The following is a 22,162-nucleotide window of genomic DNA, read 5'->3' as shown; positions in this document are numbered from 1 at the left end:
TCACTGCCTAATATACACAGTCGTTGCCGTATCTTATCAAATGAAGCTGTTATCTAAGCTGCCACTGATAATAACAGGGTGATTGGCTCAGTATTGCTGCTACACAATCAGCAAACAATCCTGCGAAAGATAAACATGTAGTATGATTCTCACAAACACCAGCGTTCATTGAGAGGTGGGCGGCGCTGGGTGACACAAACTGGGTCATGGTCTTGTTGCTTCGGGTCTTCATATGACGACCAGGAGTTGAATCCTGCAGCAGGACATGAATGAGCCTGTGTGTAGCAATGCAGTACAGAGCGCTGCATTCAATTTAGGTCCTGATTCCTGACCTTAAAAGGCAGATGTGTGCATGTGTGTGCATGTATATGTAAGTGTGTGTGTTGGGGGGATGCTCCTTCACATGTTTATCCTGAACGTTGCTTAAGGCAGTTCAACGATACTTGAGGTTGCCACAAGATGACAACATGTGAGGACTTATCCAAACACTTTTAGACAGATTACAAAGACGCCGCTGTACGCATTAAAATGTACAATGCCACTTACACAGCAGTAAAAGGTGTAACAGAGTTTAATAAACATTTGTAATATTTAATGTTTAAATTACACAAAATCTGAGTACAGGACACATTTAGGCCTCCATAGTCATAGTCAACTTTTATCTTTTTACAGAACTTAATTTTGTACATAGTATTTCTATTTTTTATCTTATTTATTCTCGATTTTTATTCATGTTTCATCTATCCCCTCTTTTGTGCTGCTGTGTCATTTTTGAATTACCTTTATGGGAGATCATTAAAGGTTCATCTTATCTCATCTCATCTCATCTTCTCTTATGTCCACTTTTGAGGGACCCCGTCTTATAGAGGTGTGTCTCGATCTTTTTGCTGTTGTACTCCATAGGTACGGGACATTTTGGTACAAATTTCTGTATTTCAACCTCTCTATTATTACGTTTACTCGCTCATCAGTTGAGGATTTTGTTATTTGGCTCTTGTTGTCAGAATAAACAGAGATGGCCTACAAAGATATTCATGGTCTGGCCCTTTTCATGAATTGAAATCTGGCCCTCACACAAGTTATAAACTCCAGCAGTTACACATAGACTATACATACAACTGTTGAGATATTGTCTACTAACTATTGCATAGTATGTACTTTATCCACATGTGTTCATGGTTGTGTTGCTCTATTTTTTTTTAATCAGCATAGTCTCCGTAAAAAACATTCCACATGTCACAATCACACCTGGCTGCACAGGTGCCCTAAATCTATGACTGTGTCAAGCAGTTAGTCACATTTGATATATAACTTCAATTGTCTTCATTGTTCCTCAGCTTTTGAAAATGTTGAATGAATACTTGTTTTACTTATTAAATTGAGCAGATTCATTGGAAGTGCTTGACAGGACAAAACAAATTCCTAGAAAGAAAGATGTGGGTGCGTGTGAAGTTAACTTGGCACAGAGTCTATTCAACTGACAGCATGAGTAGACCCTCGGCATTCTTTTACAAACACACACACACACACACCTCGACACACCTTCGCCGCCTCTTTCAGCAAGCTGTAAAACTGTCCCCAAAATGTACACTGTCAGACTGAGAGATTAATTCTCCACTCTCTGTGAAGCGTTGCTCTGCTCTGACTTTTACCTGGGAACGACTTTAACCGAACGCTAGCCTGCGTGTACCACAACACACCTTAGCCCCTAAAAGTTCCAGGGATAGCAGATTGGAAGAGGGACATAGAAGAACACCCTGGGGCGACAGAGATAGCTGCAACGCATGAGGTGCCACTGAGGTAACAAGAGACAGTGAGCTGCAGAGTGATAGATCCACATTCATCTCAGGTCATGTAGGAGAAACTCTGACCTCATATGAACGAATTTCTGTACAGAAAACAAATGCAGCTTGTGTTACCTTTGGACAGATGAAGAAGAAATTGCTCAACAATTTTTTTTATTTCAATGATAATCAACGTTTTAGAATTACAGGGGGGCTCCAGGTCTGACAGATACCCGGACTGTTGAGAACTGCATGTTTCTTAAAATGACACATTTCTATTCATATGTATATTTGTGTCTGCTCAATAACACCCGCTGGTACAAATCCTCTCTATGGCTGACTCAGGAATGAGCTATCAGCTTATGAAGCTTATTCCAGGGTTGCTCTAAGGCCTGAAATCTAGATGATATACAAAGCAAGGTGAGTCTGTTGAGGTTTCTTAAAGGCTGTTCACAGCAACAGTACTTATATGTTCCAGGAAGAGTTAGTGTTGACTGTCAGGTCAAACAGTTGGAATTCATTAGCTGAGAGGTTCTGACAACATAAGCGTTCACTCATTGAGTTTGACGGCTCTCAGAAAAGAAACGAAAGTGACATTTTAACCTCTTACTCCTTTGTCAGGACCCAGTCACCTAGCTGGTGTGTGTGGAGATTCTCAGTCATCCAGGTCATGGTTTATCCAAGTGCTAAAAAACAGGTCAACTGGCTCATTGGACGTTTCTTGACCTGTTTTTTTAACACTTGGATTTAGTTTTATCGCTTTTCTTTCGTAGTTTTTCATCGCAGGTGTGTGTGTGTGTGTGTGTGTGTGTGTGTGTGTGTGTGTGTGTGTGTGTGTGTGTGTGTGTGTGTGTGTGTGTGTGTGTGTGTGTGTGTGTGTGTGTGTGTGTGTGTGAACGAAAAAATTCTCCGATATGTTAAAGGTTAAACAGTGACCTGCGTTTACCTGGTTAACTAACAAGTTACAACAGGTTTGGGAACTTGTTGAACCTCAGCTCAGGTAGGTCAATTAGGTCTCTCTCTCTCTCTCTTCTCTCTATCTCTTTTTCTCTTTATTCATCCTTCTTTCCTTCTTTTACTCTGAGCAAACTTAAGTTAAACGTTACTATTCTGTGTGTATTATTCTATTTTCTGCATTGTATCTGCGGAAATGTCACTAATAATCTGAATTTATATACTACAGTGTCTCTAATACGTGGCTCACAGGCTACTACGTGTGTTTTCATGTTCCTCTCTGGTGCCCTTTAAGTTCTGCCTAGTACATGCAGGAATATCTGACATTAAATTCATGTCATGTGTGAGACAAATTCATCTCTAAACCTTTGCAGAACAAGGGGATAATATATCCAGCTTTTCTTTATCCTTTAAGAACAAAATCAGGAAATACTAATATACCGATTTAAATAATCAACTCAACCAGTCTGCTGTTGTGAATACTGATTACATTTTTTGGGCTTTCTTTAATTTAATGTTATTCTACCTCTGCTTCACACACTAACCAAACAGCTTCTAACTGTGGCTCAATACAGTAAAGTGAGGTTTACATTCACTCTTAAAATAAGGACATATGTTCTTTCCTCACCTGTGGCACATTTGACAACTAAATGTCAATTCTGTTAAATAATGACCAGCAAGCCTGTAATTCAGTGCCTGTATGGTTATGTATGTTCCTAGGTATGAGGGTGTGGGTGTAGGGGGGTGCACTTTAAACACTCTCGTGTTGCAACAGTAAACCTGTCACTTCCCTATTTAGTGACACTGCAGGCAGCGATCGGCCGCTCTTAAAGAGAGAGAGAGAGAGAGAGAGAGAGAGAGAGAGAGAGAGAGAGAGAGAGAGAGAGAGAGAGAGAGAGAGACATTTACTGCAATTTGTATGAACGTGAAGGAAGCCTCCATGAATGCAGTACATTAAAGGGTCGACAATAATGTTTTCATACTGATAGTTATATGTCATAATAAACTATTATTGAGGCCATGAACCCTATTCAGTGAAAAAAATGCTATTCGTCAAACACTACATTTACAGTGACTACAGTGATTTTTATCAGCATACAGACATAAAAAGGTCTGTGGGACTTCAGGGTTTAACCTAAATTTAAGTCCAAAGCTTTTCACATTGCTTGTATTGACAAATAATCAATATCTATATGGAACAAATAAAAATCAATTGCCACATTTTCAGTGTTTGTCCTGAGCCTGCAGAGATGCCTTGGTGTGGATGTCTTGCTTTATGAACATGGACGTTTGAATATTTGCTTTATTGATAGTTTATAGACAGTATTATAGGGTTATATGCCTTCAGTGGTGATGAAGGCTCATACAAGTTATGTATGAGATTATAAATGGCACAGAAAACCCAGGGAGATAAATTGAGGTCAGTGTCGAATCACCATGCAGTGCATTCTTCTACCAGGTAGTGTCACTAACGAGTCCAGTGTGTCAGTCTCACTCGTTTTACCTCACACATTTCTTTTTGCACTTTTGCATTTGAACATTGTTCTGTTCACTTGCACTGTATCTATTAATATTAAAATGCGTTATTTTTGCTACTACTTGCTTTTCCCTGACTGTGTTTGAAATATCCCATTGGGGAGCATATCAGTGTTTTGTCTGATTCAGATGCTGTGTCTCTTCTAACTGTTTCCATGTGTCCCTACAGATTGAACCTCATTAGGCTACTCAGATCAAATGAAGTTTATTCTGGTAACACTCCAAATTGGAGGCAAACAATGTAAATTCGTTTTTTCTCTCTCTCCGTGTGGGGAGAAGAGAAGGTTAAATGTGACATGGCGGGTTGGTTCTGAACAGTACAAGCATGGAGTGTGATTAAAGAAGAGCAAAGGTTAAAGATAATTACATGCTCTCATTGGAAATGATTTTTTTTGGCTCTGTTTTTAACTTAATTGTACCATGATACTTGTTTGTGGGACAAATATAAATATATCTAACATTCTCTGTATGTTTTACCACTTGGAAATCTCACACAGATGGCGTTAGGTGTATTAAGACAGCTGAAATGGCCCAAGGGAAATTAGAAAAACAACCCACTATAATACAAAGCTATTATCAAATAATGTTAAACCTTCCTCAACCCGAGGTATTTGCAAATACTTGCATGGGATTAGAGTCCCAAGATTTATTGGGATTTCTTGCCAAAATATGCAGAGGACCCTCACCAGCACGTGCATGTGCTGCCGAACCACTGTTTGCAGCAACACAGAGCCACATTGTCCAAGTGGCAGCTGGCATGTATACTGAAGTATGGCCTTGAAATGTAGTTACAAGGGTAATAAAATACGCTAAACCTTTTTGCTTGTGACTGTTTCTTCCAATTACTGTTCGTACTAAAATGTAGCAGCCTAAAGTTCACTAGTGCAGCTGACCAAACAACCATGCAAATTGGGAATCGCAACATCCGTATCATGGAGTGTAAAGGACGTAGCAGGTGGTAAATATTGCTGCAGTATTTGAAAATGAGTATAATGTCATTATCTACAGTCCTGTTGTAAAATGTAATTTCCTGTTCCTAGGAGGGGGGGGGGGGATTAATACATGTTTGAGAGGTCATGTTTTTAAAGCCACGTGAAAACAGTCAACCACTGGTGTGTGTCTGTGTCTGTGGATTCATTTGATACTGAAATGGGTGTAATTTTGAGTCACAAAAAAAATAATTTTCAACCAGTGTACTTTATGATAAAAGGGATATTTGATTTTTTAGACTGTGGAGTATGTGCGCTTGTGTGCATGTGGAGTTCATTTTGATTGCAGTGTCTCACACAGGGCTGTTTTGTTATTCTGTTTTATCAAAGGCCACCCGCAGCGACTGAATCATACTTTTTTTTAGAGCACCTCCATTAACATCCAATCTGGAGCGACTAAACCATCCTCGTATTATAAAAGAGTTCAATGGATGCAGCTGGAATTCAGTGCTAAGATACAAACTCCAATGGCAAAAATCGTCAGTGTTTTCCTTTAAACAGCAGGTTATTTAGCCTTTAGCGTAAAAATTATTGGTATGATTGGATCATACTGAAAAAAGTTATAGTTTAAAGTCTATGCTCCGGCAGTCACATATTTAATTTATATAATTTATTCAGACATTCAGAGGACAAAATTTGCTTTTTTGAATTATATTATATTTAGAATTATATTAGAATACCTTTACGCTTTTAAGTCTGCCAGTTAGCTTATCTTAGCTTAGAATATAGATATCCTAGTTGCCAGGTAGCTTCTGTTATTTGAATATAATACATGAAATGTTATAAACTAGATCAAAACATTATAAATTGTTGATTTTCTGCTATAAAACCAATAAAATCATTTAAATTATCAATATAGTTACTAATATTTATAATAATTGAAATATTTTAGTGCAGTTTTTACTACAATTTATTAAAAGAAAATATGATACAGTTATTTTTGCTTATATCATATATAGGAATTATTAAAGGTAATGATTATTCCAAAGTGTTTTACCCTTTATGGTCACATAAAAGGCCCATTGAATCCTTTGATCTTTTTATTTAAAAGTCCTTTGATTAAAGTCAGAGTGGCATATAAAAGGCATATAATAATCGTCTGAAACAAAAAACCTCACTTGCTTCCTTGATCCGATGAGCAGCTGAATTTTTCAAGACTTTGGAGCAAACTCTGCGATGGACGGAAAACACAGCAAGGTGAGATCATTTAACTTTTACTGTCTTTTCCACTGTAATTGATTTATGTTTGGTCTAAAGCTCAAATACATTTTCATAGAGTTTGTTGAGTTAATGCATCAAAATTGGTACTTCTGATATCCAGTGAGCCATATTAAGATATACTGTACTTCTGCAAATCAAATATAAATAATGTGAATTCTTTAAATTTCACGGAATCTGAGATTTGATCAAACAAAAATTCAAACAGGACATTGTGATTTTGTGATTGCAGTTGTGTTTCTTGGAAACAGGCTCAAAAACTTGAAATAAAATGTATTTTTTAAAGCTAACGTGTTTTAAAAAACGACGACTGACGACAAATTAGTTTTCGGGGTCAGCGGCTAATATTTAGCCCCTCAACTTGTAAACGAGTGGATTTCCGGGCCAAGACACTTCAGCTAGTCGCACAGTTTACATTCCGACTAGTTTCTTGTATCACACGAGTCCAATGTTTCTCGACTGTGGAGGTGGCTGGGAGAGCACCTCCGCCTGTACGAGAGGATCAATCAGCGCAGGTGAGAGCTGTTGAGCGGAGAGACACAAGGACTGAGAGACACTGAGAGACACAGAGATAGAGACACTGAGAGACACAGAGACTGAGAGACACAGAGATAGAGACACTGAGAGAGACACTGGGCTGCAAAGCCAGACACCAGCAGGAAGTGCTGGGACTTCATGTTGAGTTTAATTTATGTTTGCTCGTTTGATTTAACAAAGTATGCTGCAAAGTGACACAACCATGGGTATTTACCACATCCACACATTACACAAACAATGCATAATTTTAGATGTGATTGCATGTGACTCTTTCAAGGAGACCTATCTTTAGAATAAAGTATGTGTACATGTTGTGTTAAGGTGGGACTGGAGTTTTAATCATGAATTCCGTGTATGTTTCATTTTTCAGGCCCTTAATGGAGCCAAAGTATCTTTGTCACTGGTGCAAAGGAAGTTCCTTGTTGCCGGTGCTGCTTCTGCAGCGTCAGGGAGATCTGCTGGCACCAAGACGAAAAGGCAGATCGAGCAAGGTGAAGAAGGGCCTGTGGAGAAGAAAGCTTGTGGAGAAGTGCTTCAGCCTGCTCTCCCTCCTGAAGAGCTCAAGAGGATCTGCCTGTCCAGTAAGAGGCTGGAGCAATGGTGCCACATGCCCTTCTTTGCCACCACTGTGACTGGCTGCTTCGTCAGGGTAGCAATGGAGGACGGCAGCAAGGACCCACTTCACTGTATTGCTGAAATTGTGTCTGTGGTGGAGACGGAGCAGGTCTACCAGCTTGTATCCAAACGGACAAACCTGGGATTTGAACTCAGACACGCTGGTAAAGACCAGATTGTGACTCTCAGGTCTGCGTCCGACAAGGAATTCACAAAAAGTGAATTTATGCAGTGGAAACTGTCGATGTTGGCTGCTGGGATGCAACTCCCAACTCCTGACGAAATTGCCACAAAGGAGAAGTCCCTCAAAGAAGCCCTGGATCACACTATCACTCAGAAAGAGATGGACTTTATTGTGGCCAAGAAGAACAGATTCCGAGCAGCACCTCTGAATGTTGCCAAGGGGAAACTCCAATTACTTGTTGAACAGAACATTGCAAGAAGCTGCGGAGATGCTAACAGGGTGAAAGAGATCCAGGATGAACTGAAAATGTTCAACAAGGAGACAGAAGTCATTTACGAAGCAATGACGACAGAGGATGATCTGAAGAACTTATTCTCTCCCGTTGTCAAGTCCAGTAGAGCTCCCCCTCCTAAAGCACAGACTGATGATTACCAGGTGTTAGACCCTTTCACCCGGAGAAAGACCAGACCCATCATGGTGACAAGTTTTAAAAACAACTCAGTCCGTGAAGCTATTTACCTTGAGCTCGACCGGAGGTACAGCTGTGGGTCCACAGAAGAGTAAAAATGACTCGTCAACATTTCACGGCTCAGTACAACACAAGACGTGACGTGAACAGCAGGACTCAGTGTTAAAGTGACCGGATCAGTCCCCTATGCTTGATATTTTCATCGAGACAAATAAATAACAATGTTGAAAAAGGCGTTTTAACCATGTGTTCACCATCAGAGGAGACTTGATCCTGCTGTTTTCTGTTCATTTTCAGTGTATTTATTATTATTTAAATGCATAGTTTTTCTCTTTCTTCATGCTGACTGTGTGTTGTGCAATTCCAACAAAGACATTTACCTTTGGGGTTCATTTCAGTTTTTTCTAATTCAGATTGTGTCTCTTCTTCAAAGCTATGTTGACTTTGATGTGTGTCACGTGTGTGTCCATTGCTACTACGTATAAAGGGTCTTTTCTCATTGTCAGAATGAGAGACTAGCACTGTTTGGTTAGTGTGCGTTTGTATTTTTGCATGTGTATATGAAAGATGGCCGTAGACAGTGAGAGGACAGCACTGCCTGGTACTTAACTGTTGAACCCTAGGCTTTGTGTGTGTGTGTGTGTGTGTGTGTGTGCGTGTGCGTGTGCGTGTGTGTGTGTGTGTGTGTGTGTGTGTGTGTGTGTGTGTGTGTGTGTGTGTGTGTGTGTGTGTGTGTGTGTATTTGCATGCGTGTGTGTGAGAGAGAAAGAGAACAAGAGTACAAATGAATGAGACAAAGACTAGTAGCACAACACAGAAGCAGAATGACAAGGACAGACAAAGGATTGTATTGTTTGTTCCAGTCAGTATCATCCCACATGTTTCACGTTTTGCCAAAGCTGGTTTTAAATTAGTTGGAGCAAGTCTGAGTCTCAAGTTGATTAAGATCAGTCGAAGACGAGCCTCCAATCTGCCAGATGAAGTCTCAGGAGAGACATAATGCACTGACCTCTGGAGATGCTTCAGACAGATCTGATTGTGCAGACTCGCTCCTGAGTTTAGCACAGAAATCGGCTGAAGGAAACAAGAATGGTCCCCCGCCAAGAACCAACAGTCTACTTATGAAGCCACATTTAAATTAATTACATCTTTATTTGGATCTACACCAAATTGCACACACTCATATCTATCAATCCCCCAAACATGCCTGATTTTAAAGGCGACTCCTTGACTCCTTTCTGATTGCCAGTGGAAGACTTTGCTTTTCTGTTTTGACTTACTCCACTACATACTTCAGCAAATACACTACAAAACACTACGTTGCGTTACATGCTCACGTTGTTTTTGTAAAAATATTTTATCCAATCAGAGTGGCCAGGTAACATTAGACCAGTCTACTGCAGCAGCAGCATCACTGGTGAAGAAGAAACAACAACACAGCTTCAGATGAGGCAGAGACTCAGGTAAAATGACGAGTAGACTTTTGCATTAGGGAAAGGGCTACTCTCTGCAAGTACTTTTGCTTTTTATACTTTGAATATATTTAAAAGCAAGTATTTGTACTAAAATAAAAAAGTTAGTATGGTACTTTTACTTTTACTTGAGTAAATGTTTTTACTTAAGTAAAATGTTTGTGTACTTCCTCACGACTGCCTACAACTTCATATATTAGAACATACTAATAATGATAAAACCATCTTTTAACCTGCTGTAGTTACATTTCACACTGTGCATTTCACCACCAAGCATTGTGAACTGTTGTAAAAGGTGCTATATAAGTTTATTATTTTATTCTTTTCTGCTATTTTTTTAAGTTAGAGTTTTTCAAAAGGCAGCTGCTTTCCTTTCATATACCTTCACCTCATTACTCCTACCATACCTGCTGCTGTGGTCGAAGAACACCTGAAATAACACTGGAGGATTCGAACTACATGGTTTTGATTGAGGACGCAGCCTGGAAGTGTTCCCGGATTACATAAGTCCCATCACTTCTCTCACCTATGAGACTTTCTTTGAATTCAAGTGTCTTGCATGACAGACATGCTATTAATAACTCCTATTCACAAATCAAAGCTATTGCCGCTCAGCAGAGAAGACACTGTAAACACAAAAGCCTGTGTGGCAGGTTGTGCCAGTGTTTTGCAATACCTGCTCACAGCTTTGTTTGTTGTGGAGCAGAGCTGCTGCATCCCCTGAGGATTTACTGTTACAGAAGAAGTGTTATTGAGGTTCAAGCAGAAATACAGGTGGGCCCTTTACAGCTGCTGTTTGAGCCGCCACATGCACATGTACACACAGACACATGCGCAGAGCAGTCAAGAATGTGCCTCACCATCCTCTTTCTACTGTGTAAAAGCAAACAAAAGCTACCTTTTCGAAAAGCAGGATTACACATTTAGCCGAGTTTCTGTCAAAAACATTACACTGTAAGTCTGTGCAAAGCCTGTAAGTTCACCCCAGTCCAGCTCCTTCATCCACACAGCCGTTATTCATTCAGTGCATGCAGTAACTGGCGTCTGCGGAAGACTCCCTGTTTGTAGGAAGTGAAGAATGAGGAGGTTTTGGCAGGATAACTGTTGTCTCGTGTAAACGCTTGGTTTCTAGGAACGGCTGCAGAAAAAGACCTCTCATCGCAGGACGACTCCAAATCGGTTCAGTCCAACAATCTACACACGATTTAATGGCTCCATTATGTGCTGCTGAGTTATGAGCGGTATGATCCTGAAAGCAGACAGAGGTGTGATTCTGGAAAACCGCTAAAGCAACATTCACTTATCGGCCAGCGTGAGACGTGATTGGCAAAGTTCCTGGAGGCCTGGTGATGCAAAGGAAAAGATAGATTATGTTTCTTGCTTTCAGAGAGTGAAAATTAATAAAGAGAACCGCGACGAGCTCCAAACTTTAACCTGCAGTGTCCAAGATGAACACGACACAACAACTGCATCCTTCTCCTTACTTTGTTTATTTGGAAAATATGAATAACTACAAGGGCACTTGATGATCACGTTCCTCCGCCAACGCTGATTGGCCACTTTATTACCATATTGGATGTACTTTTATATTTGTTGCCTTACATTAACTGAATAACCCCTTAAAATACTTGTTTTGAGTCACAAAATGAATTTCAGTGTGAATGGTTGTTTGTGTCTGTCGTCCCCACAATACACTGGCGACTTGTCCAGGGTGTACGCCACCTCTTCCCTTATGTCAGCGGGGATGGGCTCCAGCTGCTCCTGCAACCATTCACATCTGGATCTCTATCTTTATCCGCAACAAATTTCACCCGCTCGAATTGGGTGCACATTTTGCATCGACAGAAAGAAAAGAGAAAAAAGTCCCTGGATCCAGCTCCTTTATCGAATCCGCTTCAAAAATTGAATCGTTTCTTTCTTCACCCCGCCCTTCGACCAACTTTCAGGAAAACTTAGGCTCCACTCCACAGTGCTGTCAACAGTTAGCGATTGTAGGAGGCCACAGCTCTGAATGCAACGTGATCAAGTGAGACACACGTGGGTTGAGGGAGCGACGATTAAAGCTGATTTCATATTTTTTTGTCCAAAACAAACTTTTTATTGGAAAAAGAAATGTGATGCACAAATGACCAAACACCAACATCAGCCCCTTTTCACCGCTGTGGGACACCCTTTGGAAAGTGGGACAAAGGTTTGCAGGGCTCACATCGTGTGGTGTCCCGCTCACACACACTTAACGTAATGAAATTCCTGCCGTTCAGGTGATAATTATTCTGAGGATTCTGAGCTGCAGCAGTGTGTTTAATCCCTGTTGACAGGCACCTTTCCCCCACAGGACCAAACTCAATGTTTGAGTGTTTGAAAAAGAAAGACACAGTTTGTTTTTTTTACTGTGTCCATGTGTGTGTTTGTTGGCAGTCCAATGTGTGTGCTGTGTGCGAAACAGGCCGCAATTCATGCATAGATTGACGTCATTGTCACCCCTGTCCGTTTGGTTGTTGGTTTGTCAGCAGGATTACACAAAAACTACCGAACAGAGTTCCAGGAAAGAAACTTTTTCAACTTTCTTTTTTGTCATTTCCACAGATTTCTCAAATAACAATTCTTGGATCTTAATTTCTTTTTAAAAACTGGCATATTTATGGGACTGGTATCTACGAGTGTGAGCAATTTGGTGCAGGTTGAAATAAAAAACTGAAAGCTTGTGTGTCTTTTTCATTGAGCCCCTGACTTTCTCAATTCCACTCACAGGTCACCTCGAAGGGTCCGAAGTGTTTCTGTCGATGTCGTTTCCTTTCCAGTTTCTGTCTTTAAGTCAACAGCAGCACCTTCCTGCGTCCCCTCAGCCCATTCGACTATATAATGGAATAAACCTTCTTTTTCATTTCAAAACGCACACGGCTGTTGTGCCCTCCTGCTTTCATCTTCACCTACGACTGCACACTCGCAGCCTCACACGTTCTTCCTCCCGCCGCTGAAACGCTCAGTTCATGGGTCATAATACACAGCCTCGCTCAAATCATCACACTCTCAGGATTTTTGCTGATCCAGCCTCATTTGTTCAGGTATGACCAGTACCTTAAACTTACGTCCTTTCTGAGCTCCTGGTTAGGGTTAGGGATAAGGTTTTGGTCAGGCTGTCCACAATTAATGGAAGTCAATGCAAAGCCGTTATGTGTGTGTAGTCAGCGTTAATAACCATGGTACATTAAAGGTGCTATAAGTATTTTAGTCTTAACATTTAAAGTATTTATGATTCTATAATGCAGAAATGAAACTAATAGAAATGGCAGAAACAGCTCTCGGTGAGTAAAGGAACGAAGCTTAATGCTGACGTCATGTTTCTCTCTTCTCTAAGTCCTGAAATCTTCTGGAGGGGGCTGTATTCTTTGGGGGGTCCCCTGATTTAGAGAAAAGTCCTCACAGTGGAGCCTCAGTGCTTTACTGGGAATATGTGTGACCTCGGTTACAGTAAACAGGAACACAGCAGAATGTTTCTGTTGGGCAAACACACGTAAATAGACCCGACCTGGGTCGCAGTGGTCAGCCATTCAAATAAGGCCGTGCACGAGGACGGGATTAAAAACCATTTGCTTGGTTTTCAATGTGGTGGTTCATTTGGTTTTTGTACCATTTTTATAGCCTTGATTTGACACAGAGGGAGAATAGAGAGAGGGAGAAAGAGACAGAGAGACATGCGGAAAGAGTGTAAAGTGAGAGAGCGTGGGGGAGGCCAAGATGGGGGGTGAATGAGTCGTTTGTTTGTCTGTCCCGCTGTCCTCTCCGGCCTTTGCCTGGCGCTCGGTGCCTGGCATCCAGTGTAATTTCCTCTTCATAACGACCACTGCCATCCGCGCCATTAGCATTTTTACTGCAGCACGGGCAACACTTGTGTGTGAGTGTCGCTTCGGGTCTTATTATGCAGGGAATGGGGAAGACAGAGAGAGGGGAGCAGGGCCGAGACATCGACCTGACATCGCTGAGATCCACCATGCCGGCTGGCGGCCCGCTGCAGGTTAGTGCACCTAGAAAAGACTGTGTGAGAAAAAGAGGTCGAGGCAAAGTCGGGAAAAGGCCGTAAACGACAAAAGATACAAAGAAAGAAAAACAATAGTGAAATTGTTCTGTGCTGCATCTCCTACTCTTCCCTCTTTCTTTCTGTGTCCCCCTCTTGCTCTGTCCCTTCACTCTTTCATCCCCTTTTTTGGGTTGATCTGTGAATTGCAGCCCCTGTCTTAGCTTTGCCACAGAGCCGCGGTATGTCCTGCCTACGTGCGAGCTGAGGATCAGAGGGTTGGTGCGTGGCTCTCGGGGTTAGGGCAGAGCGTCTGGACTCTATTCCGAGACCCAGAAATGATCACGACATCCATCAAATATCAATTAGTGCCTGGGTGTGAAGGCTAATAAAGACAATTTAGCCGGGGGTCAACAGAGCAGGTTCTCACTAATGCCAAGAAGAGAGGTCAAGGAGGGCTGAGAACGTGGTGTGTTGTTTTTCAGAAGACGCCTTTATGGACACTTTTTCTTTTCTTTAATCTTTCGTCGGAGTAAAAAAAAGTTTTGTTATCATTGTTATTTTTCATTTCAGTTTGTTTTGAGTTTGGTTTGGCATCGTTCAAGACAGTTTGGCACCTGTTTCTTTATCCAACTAATCTTCTGAGTCATCATTCACACACACGCACACACACACACACACACACACACACACACACACACACACACACACACACATAGAGAGCTTGTCTTGTGTAATAGCACTTTGTTCACTTGAGACTGTGCAGCTAAATATACCAGTAACTGATAGCCCCGCTGGTTGATTGGCAGGGACAACAAATAACAAGGACTGTGTGTGTGTGTGTGTGCGTGTGTGCGTGTGCGTGTGCGTGTGTGCGTGTGTATGTGTGTGTGTGTGTGTGTGTGTGTGTGTGTGTGTGTGTGTGTACTCGTCTTTGTTACCTCTTTAGGATCTTTTCCAACACATATCTGGACCAGTATAGTTCTCATTGGAGCCAAAGCCCTCGTAATCATGAAGCTAAAGATCATATGTGATTTTCTAGTTAAGGTTAGGGGTGAGATGTGAACTGTGGTTAGGTTAGGTTTAGGGTTGGGCAAGAAATGGTCATGGTCATGGTTGTGGCAAAGATAAAAAGTGAAAGAAGTGGAATCAAATGAGTTCAGATTGATGCTGACATCATGTTTCTGTTTCCGGAGGGGCTGCATGTGAAAATGCAAATGTCTGAGTCAGCTGCTCTGGATATTTTCTGGAACTTTTCGGGCCAGCCCCCTGGTAAAAATGTCCGGCTGTGGGAATGTTGGTGACGCTTCTAACACATGAATGCAAAACAAAAGAAATGAGATTTTGGTGATTTGGTGTCATAACATGTAATTTTCACAGCAGAATGTATACGTCATGTCCTGCCTCCTGCTCTACCCATGACGCCATCCCTCGCTTAAATGCTCTGGACATTTTCCTGTTGCCGTTGACTGCTGTGTTCTTCATATGGAAAAGACAAAGTCTGGAGAATGTCTCTACCCAATTGTCTGGACATTTTCCAGAGTTAAAAGTGTCTCCTTCTGCCTGCTCATTAGATCAGAGGAGGTCAGCTCTCGGTGTGGTTGTGAATTTTTATGCAGAGTTGCTCGGTAGAAATCTAAAGCAGGACGCCAGTTTTAGTGGATGGTTATGAATTCATGTGGCAAAGAAAATATAGTTGTTTACCTTTCTGCTGACCACCTCCAAATATACCAGTCATGAACGCTTGCTCTGTTCTTTTGTTAACACACAAGCGCACATTTTCATGAGTCACGTTGGATACAGTGCAGAATATAAATGTCTCAAGAATTTGTGTTAACACCAGTCGAGTGCAAACTGTGATCCCTGCGACCACAGTCAGTTCGTACGGCGGCTGCAGCAGCGGCCTGGTGTGTGTTTTCACAGCGAGAATTACACTGACTAACATAACTAACATGACTGCGAGCGTGTGGCGATAGGGGATTGCCACGTGTGCAGGCCGCACGCCCTCAAGGACAGATGACCTGCATTCGGCCACTGACCTCGGCGCTAATGATCACATTGTGCATCCGAGACCAAGCCGCAACTATTTGTTTCGGTCCCAGTCGCCTAATCACATGTTGACAGATGAGTGGGGGGAAATATGTGACCCTCAGAAGAGCAGAAATGAGAAATGTATGCATGCGTGTGTGTCTGTGTGTGTGCGTGTGTTTAAGAAAATACTCTCTCATATCCCGTCTGTCTACATTATGCATCTCATATGTCTTTACCATTTTCTGGTAACAGCTGTACTTACAGCTCAGATGCAGCAGGTGCAGTGTGTTACAGTAAGAGACAGTGACAACTTAATTCAAATTCAAATAACTTTATTTAACATACAACAGCCAGCAGTGGTAAACACAGCCTACAACTGTAAAAGTAATAAATAATCAATAAATAGTATTGAAATGAATAGATCGGCCGTTTATGAGTCTGATGGATTTATAGGCACAAAGCTTTAATTAAGATTAAATTTAAAAGATTTATGAGCCATATATTCTGCTTTAGTATTTCAGGCATGTAACTACTTCCATGTGGTTTTCCTTACAATCTTAAAAAAACGTATCGAACAATAATCAATTGTCATTAACAGCCACTATCGATTCGGCTCATTCATATATTTTTATTGAACGACTTCCTGTTCTTAAAAAATACTGAAGACGGTGTTTTTTGATCTTGGCGGCCTTGTCTCCTCTTCATGACCCTTTCATTTGCTTCAACGTGGTTTTACAAATGGTTCTTCGCTCAGTTTCTTCGGGCCAGACTGATAAAAAAACATATTTGACATTGCTTCATGACCTTTATACTTTTCCGTTTTCATAAGATTTGCTTTTAAACATGACTTTGACCTGATGACATGTTTCAAAAGTCTTTTATACTTCACTTTTCTGTTGGATTTCAATGATATCAGCAGTAAAACATATGCTTAAATACGATGGATTTTCTTATGCTCTTGTGTTGACAGGACTTTTTTGTGCAGCAGAATCTTTGTATGAATTTGTGTGTTCACGTTATTTACCAGTTTATGTCCTATTGGGATCGTAACTGGCTTTATATAACTTGTTGTCGGATGAAACAGTAACACAGGACTTTTGAATACTGTCTGGTGCTTCAGGAGACATGTTACGCTCAACACTGCGTCAAATCGATTGGACAGGGAGCCATGTAATTTGCTGCATTTGGATTTATGAGGTTTTCACTCAGCGTCTGTGCGGCGCTGCCATGATGAATCTATTTCTATGGTGTGAAGTCTTTACACCTTGAAGTCCCCCTCTATGTATAGAGCACAGCGACGGGGTGTGGAGCGCTGACACAGAATTAGAAGGAATGACACAGCCTCTCCCTGCACGGCCGTCATGTTTTAAAAAACAGAGAATAAACACATCAGACTATAAACTTACAATAATCAATAATATGAGATATATATGCAGGAAGTGATGGTGGTTATTTTTTCCTGAATATTACCAAATACCATAAAAAGACCTAAACTAACTAAATGCATGAGTCTTTCAATACTTTCCAACTTTCCCAGGCTCTCTCTGTCAAAGCCATTCATTCCCACTGAAAAGTAGTTAGATTTATTCTCAACATTTAGACTCAATATGCAATACATTTCTTCTTTATTCCCAGGATGCAAATTTTATTTCTTGAGGTTTGTCCGAACACAGATATGTTGTTGTGTCCCAGAACTAACCAGGCTGTGTTTCTATTGCAGTCAAACAGAACACAACGTGAATTTGGCCTCATGACTCTGGGAATTCACAAAAATGATGATGCTTCTGTTTGAATGAAAAATATCTGTCACATTGCACAAATAACCAGAAAGAGAGAATCTTATTTCTTCTCTTCTCAGAGGATGCAAGGTTTATTTTTAGGTTTATTTTTTATGGTCTGAGAGGATTGTTGCTCGGTCATCTGAGACTGATACTTGACTTTAGGATCTCCATAATGTGCCCAACAGAAACATACCATTCAGGTCGTACTGGCAGGTCAGCGAAATGAAAGTTGAGACGATCGCAGCAAAATAACAAGAAGCATGACAGCTACATTTCACAGACGTGCAAAGTCGCTTCTTGCGTGTGAACAAGCCTGAACTGGCCATTGAGTGCTTACGGCAGATGCCAGGAAGTCAGGGCAGGTCACTCACTCCGATACATCAACAATAACAATAGCAATGCTCATATCAAAATAATACTGTGGGTCAATATGTGTCGTAGCTATGGCAACAGCTATGTTTGTATTCTCAGGTGTTGTTCCTCCTGCATCAAGGTGCTTAATAGAATATTCTTTCTTTAATCCATGTGTTTGAATGTCCCTCTGTGGCCACCGTCCCTCTCGACTTCTCGACTCCTTCCCACTTCTCTCACCTCCCAGAATACATTTACTGCCTCTCTTGGACATTACATGTTTAAATGTGCGTGCGTGTGTGTGTGTGTGTGTAACCCCGTCCTGGCCCCTACATGGCAAATGCCACATTCTGAGTGTGAGTGTGAAGTACGAGAAAGTGTGTGTGTGTGTGTGTGTGTGTGTGTGTGTGTGTGTGTGTGTGTGTGTGTGTGTGTGTGTGTGTGTGTGTGTGTGTGCGATTCCGGGAACATTCATCCGAGACCCAACTGAGTCTCATCTTTAAATGTCTTGTTGTTGCGTAATAGTAATAGCAACGTAAAATCTGCTTAGTATATTCACTGTGTCGTACATGTGTTTTTTACGCTCTGTCACAGAAACATATGCTTAATTGTAAATCAGAATAATAATATATGTTATTCTACTCAACAAAGTGAACTGTGTCGGCCTTTGGTGCGATGACAGATTGATGTGTGAACACATCAGAATGTGAATGGAGCAATCGGATGCCAAAGTGCCTACGAAGCATCTCGGGTTCATTCACATTCACATTCGCGTTTGCAGCAACATCCTGCACACACTCACACAGCAGGAAGGTTTCTCAGCGGGGAGAATGAGGCAAGGGCTTCCTTTTGGCGGTGACTCAGGAGGTTAAGGCGGGTCGTCCACTAACCAGAATGTCTGTGGTTCAATCCCCGGCTCCTCCAGTCTGCATTCGGAAGTTTAAAGTGCTGGATACTGAACCCCGGAGTCCCCGTGCACGACTGGTGTGTGATAGAAAAAGTGCTGCACATAGAAGTGCTATGGAGTAAATGTGCCACAAGCCTGCTCCTCCATCCTTCAGTTCCAGGTGTGAGCAGCCTGTGTGAGATCATGTCCACACTCACACTTACATACTTAGCTGACACATTGAAAGACGTTTTTCTCATTTACATTTTGAGGGTAGAAAACATGATTTTATATATATATATATATATATATATATATATATATATATTATATAACATGTTCCTGTTATTTGGAACGTATCTGAGCTGGACAATCTTGTTTTTCGTTCTTCATACATTTACATTATTAATCCCAATATATAGAGAAAAAGATAATATTTTCATTTGTTATATTTCATTTTCTTTTATTATATTATACATTTGTGCAGACTTTACTGATTTTAAATTAGATATGTTTTGCCTTCTCTCCCTCTCTTTTTGCTTCAGGCCTTCTCCAGTTCTCTTTCTTCTCTTTCTCCCTCACACATTCTTCTCCATCCTCTTTTCTCTCTTTATCCTCATCTTCCTCTGCTCAGGGGGTGATGTGTGTTTTTTTTCCAGGAGGGGAAATGACTCTGAGTCTGAATCTGAAACAGCTTTACACTACTCAGGCCTTAATCACTGCCAAAGAGACAAGATGAGTGATACCAGACAACACACTTTACCACATATAAAACATGAGATTGTCACACACACAGTTATACAGAACAGTCTGTGTGTGTGTGTGTGCCTCTTTCTCTCTTCACAAACCCACAATTATGTTGTCAGAGTGAAAAACAACAGACACAGATATAGTGTTCTCATCACAGACACACAAGTCTGCTGTTAAAATCATTACTGACGCTATTTTCAACTGGTGAAAGACTTTTGTGTGTTTCATGAAGACAATGTTTTTTACATTAAATCGATCATCTGTAAAATCCTCAGCTAATTACTGCACACAACGTCCTGAAAGTATCCAGAGAGGCTCTGTGAGAGCGCAAATCACAGAGTCAGTCGCATCTGACGTTCTCTGGAACTTTTCCCGCCAGCAACCTGGAAAAATGTCTGGAAAATGTCCAAGTGACCCCATGTGGGAATACAGCAGGAAAATATCTGGAGAAGAGGGAGTGAGCGGGCGTGTTGATGACGTTCCTAACACACCACAGATGCAAAACTCCAAATATCTCAGAATGGAAATGAGGAGCCGTACATGTAGAAGACACAAAGGAAGACTTCAACTTGGACAGACAACGAGTTTCAAGAGATTTTCCCGATAAGGGCCGATGTGCTGAGAACAAAAACATGGGGTTCCTGCAGCGACATTTATGCATCATGTCCCGCCTCCTCTACGCTCGACGCAGGCGCCACCCTTCACCTGAATGCTCTGGCCATGTTCTTGTTGTTGGGAATGTGTCTGAGCCAAACAATCTCGTGTTTCGCTCTTCATACATGAGGAGTTCATGTCTGAAAACGGCTCAAGACTGTTGCTGTGACCCACTTTCTTCCACATCCACTTGTTCCAGCTGTATTTGCCAAGAAAGAACAGGAAACCCCCGTTTCCAGTGCCGAGGCATGGGACACCATAACTCACACACACACACACCCCCCAGACTTATAAATTCGTTTTCACTGCATGTCAATCTTTTTAGGCTTTTCACTGACTTTCTATGTAGCTCTGTTTACACACCCTTGACTCATTATAAAAAAACAAACCCTGTAACTGTTTAAGGGCCTGTCAAAGAATTCACCAGGATTTATTTCTTTTCAGAGAATGGTGCGGTGCTTATTAACTGCACGTTTAATACAGACACTTTTAACTGCAGCGGTGTTAAAGTGTAACTCGTGGACGGGGCCGTGTGCTGAGCTTGGACGGCGGCCAAACTCACACAGAGACGCAGTCACACATGTGGCACAGGCATAAAAATAGACATAAACATGTACAATGTCATAAGCCCTCACGAGCCCCTCGGGGCGGTGCGTGGTGCTGCTGTGCGGTTCTGTGTGTGAGTTAAGCGAGGTGACACTGACCCTCTAAACTTGCCCCCCCTCCTGGGAGATAAATATGAATTAATGTGTTTCCCACATTTTTGTGCTATTCCTTTAAGAGAGGCGTTAATTCACGGAATGAGACGGAATCGAACCTGTTGTTTTATGTTTTAAAAAAGGTGTCGCTCTGCTGCAGGCTGAGGGCCAGTGGGGAGCATGTGAATGAACTCATGAGTGTGTACATGAGTGTGTTTACGTTAATTGAAGGGGGATCTACAGGTAAACACAGACCTCTCTCTCTCTCTCTCTCTCTATCTCTACCTTCCTTCCCTGCAGCGTCAGTGTTGGCTCATCCAATCAGAAACACAAGCAGGCCGAAGCTGTGCAGCTGATGTTGTGTACGGTTTGTGGAAAAGGCTGCATACATGTAGACGTGTGTGTGGATTGTGTGTAGTAATGTAAACACATAGACTGTATATAAAGATAAACATGACCTGCCTCAAAGTGAAGCCGAAGCATCTCGATCGCCCCCTGGTGGCTGGCTGCAGTATGGGTCATAAACCCTGCCTCCTCTAGGTTAGCGGATGGGAAAAACTAAAAAGTACACGTCAAATACATTTTTCTCAAATATGGTTTCAGTTCTTTTTTATTGGTTCTTATCAAACTGATGTATGTTCAAGAGCTAATTTTTTAAGTAAGTATCCAGTTTAAAATGTAGCAGGTTCTTTCTTCGGTCATGACTCAACCCTTTCTTTAGAAAATCCATGGAAATGGGTGGTGTAGTTTTTGAGTAATCCTGCTGACAGACAATAAATGAATGAGCAAACAATGAAAACACACCGTCCTTTGCAAAGGTAATTAGGTAATTTTACCATTTGTAGTCCTCTGATTGGATGATCTATCCAGCATCTATGTACATATATGAAACAGTCACGCGCCCTTAATGATGCTTGTTCACACAAATGTGTTAAGAATGTCAAATAAGCAACAGTATAAGTTTTTAATGCTTGTTATTCAGACACATTTAGACGCAACGGTACCACTTGGAGCTTTCTGTACAAGCCCACAACCGTTACACTTAGATAGTGTGTTGGAATGAGGTGGCTGTGTGAGGTCATGTGTGATTATAAGTGTGTTCAAAAGGAAAAAGAAAAGCGATGGCGTGGGTGGTTGTGAGTGTGGGAGGTGGGTGAGGTTCTGTCTTACCTCATCCAGTCTCCGTAGCTGATGTCCACTGGTGCCTGTGGCGCTCATGGGACTATTGTTGATTTCCA

General features: G+C 41.5%; 1 protein-coding gene across 9 annotated transcripts in view; it reads left to right on the top strand.

Annotated features, from left to right (window-relative positions):
- The first annotated feature begins 13,512 nt into the window (after positions 1-13,512).
- The window catches only part of LOC117757379 (ninjurin-2-like), a 46,929-nt gene continuing 38,279 nt past the window's right edge, over positions 13,513-22,162 (top strand). For 3 of the 9 annotated variants that reach the window (XM_034578490.1, XM_034578491.1, XM_034578492.1), the window contains exon 1: positions 13,514-13,773. In XM_034578490.1, coding sequence (XP_034434381.1) covers positions 13,678-13,773 — 96 coding nt within the window. In that variant the 5' untranslated portion in view covers positions 13,514-13,677. Of the gene's footprint in view, positions 13,774-22,162 lie in introns of all 9 variants that reach the window. The other 6 variants (XM_034578487.1, XM_034578486.1, XM_034578493.1 and 3 more) reach the window with 5 other exon arrangements.

This window comes from Hippoglossus hippoglossus, chromosome 23 (assembly GCF_009819705.1).
Source record: "Hippoglossus hippoglossus isolate fHipHip1 chromosome 23, fHipHip1.pri, whole genome shotgun sequence".
NCBI classification, from domain to species: domain Eukaryota; kingdom Metazoa; phylum Chordata; class Actinopteri; order Pleuronectiformes; family Pleuronectidae; genus Hippoglossus; species Hippoglossus hippoglossus.
This window is presented reverse-complemented; position numbering and strand designations above follow the sequence as displayed.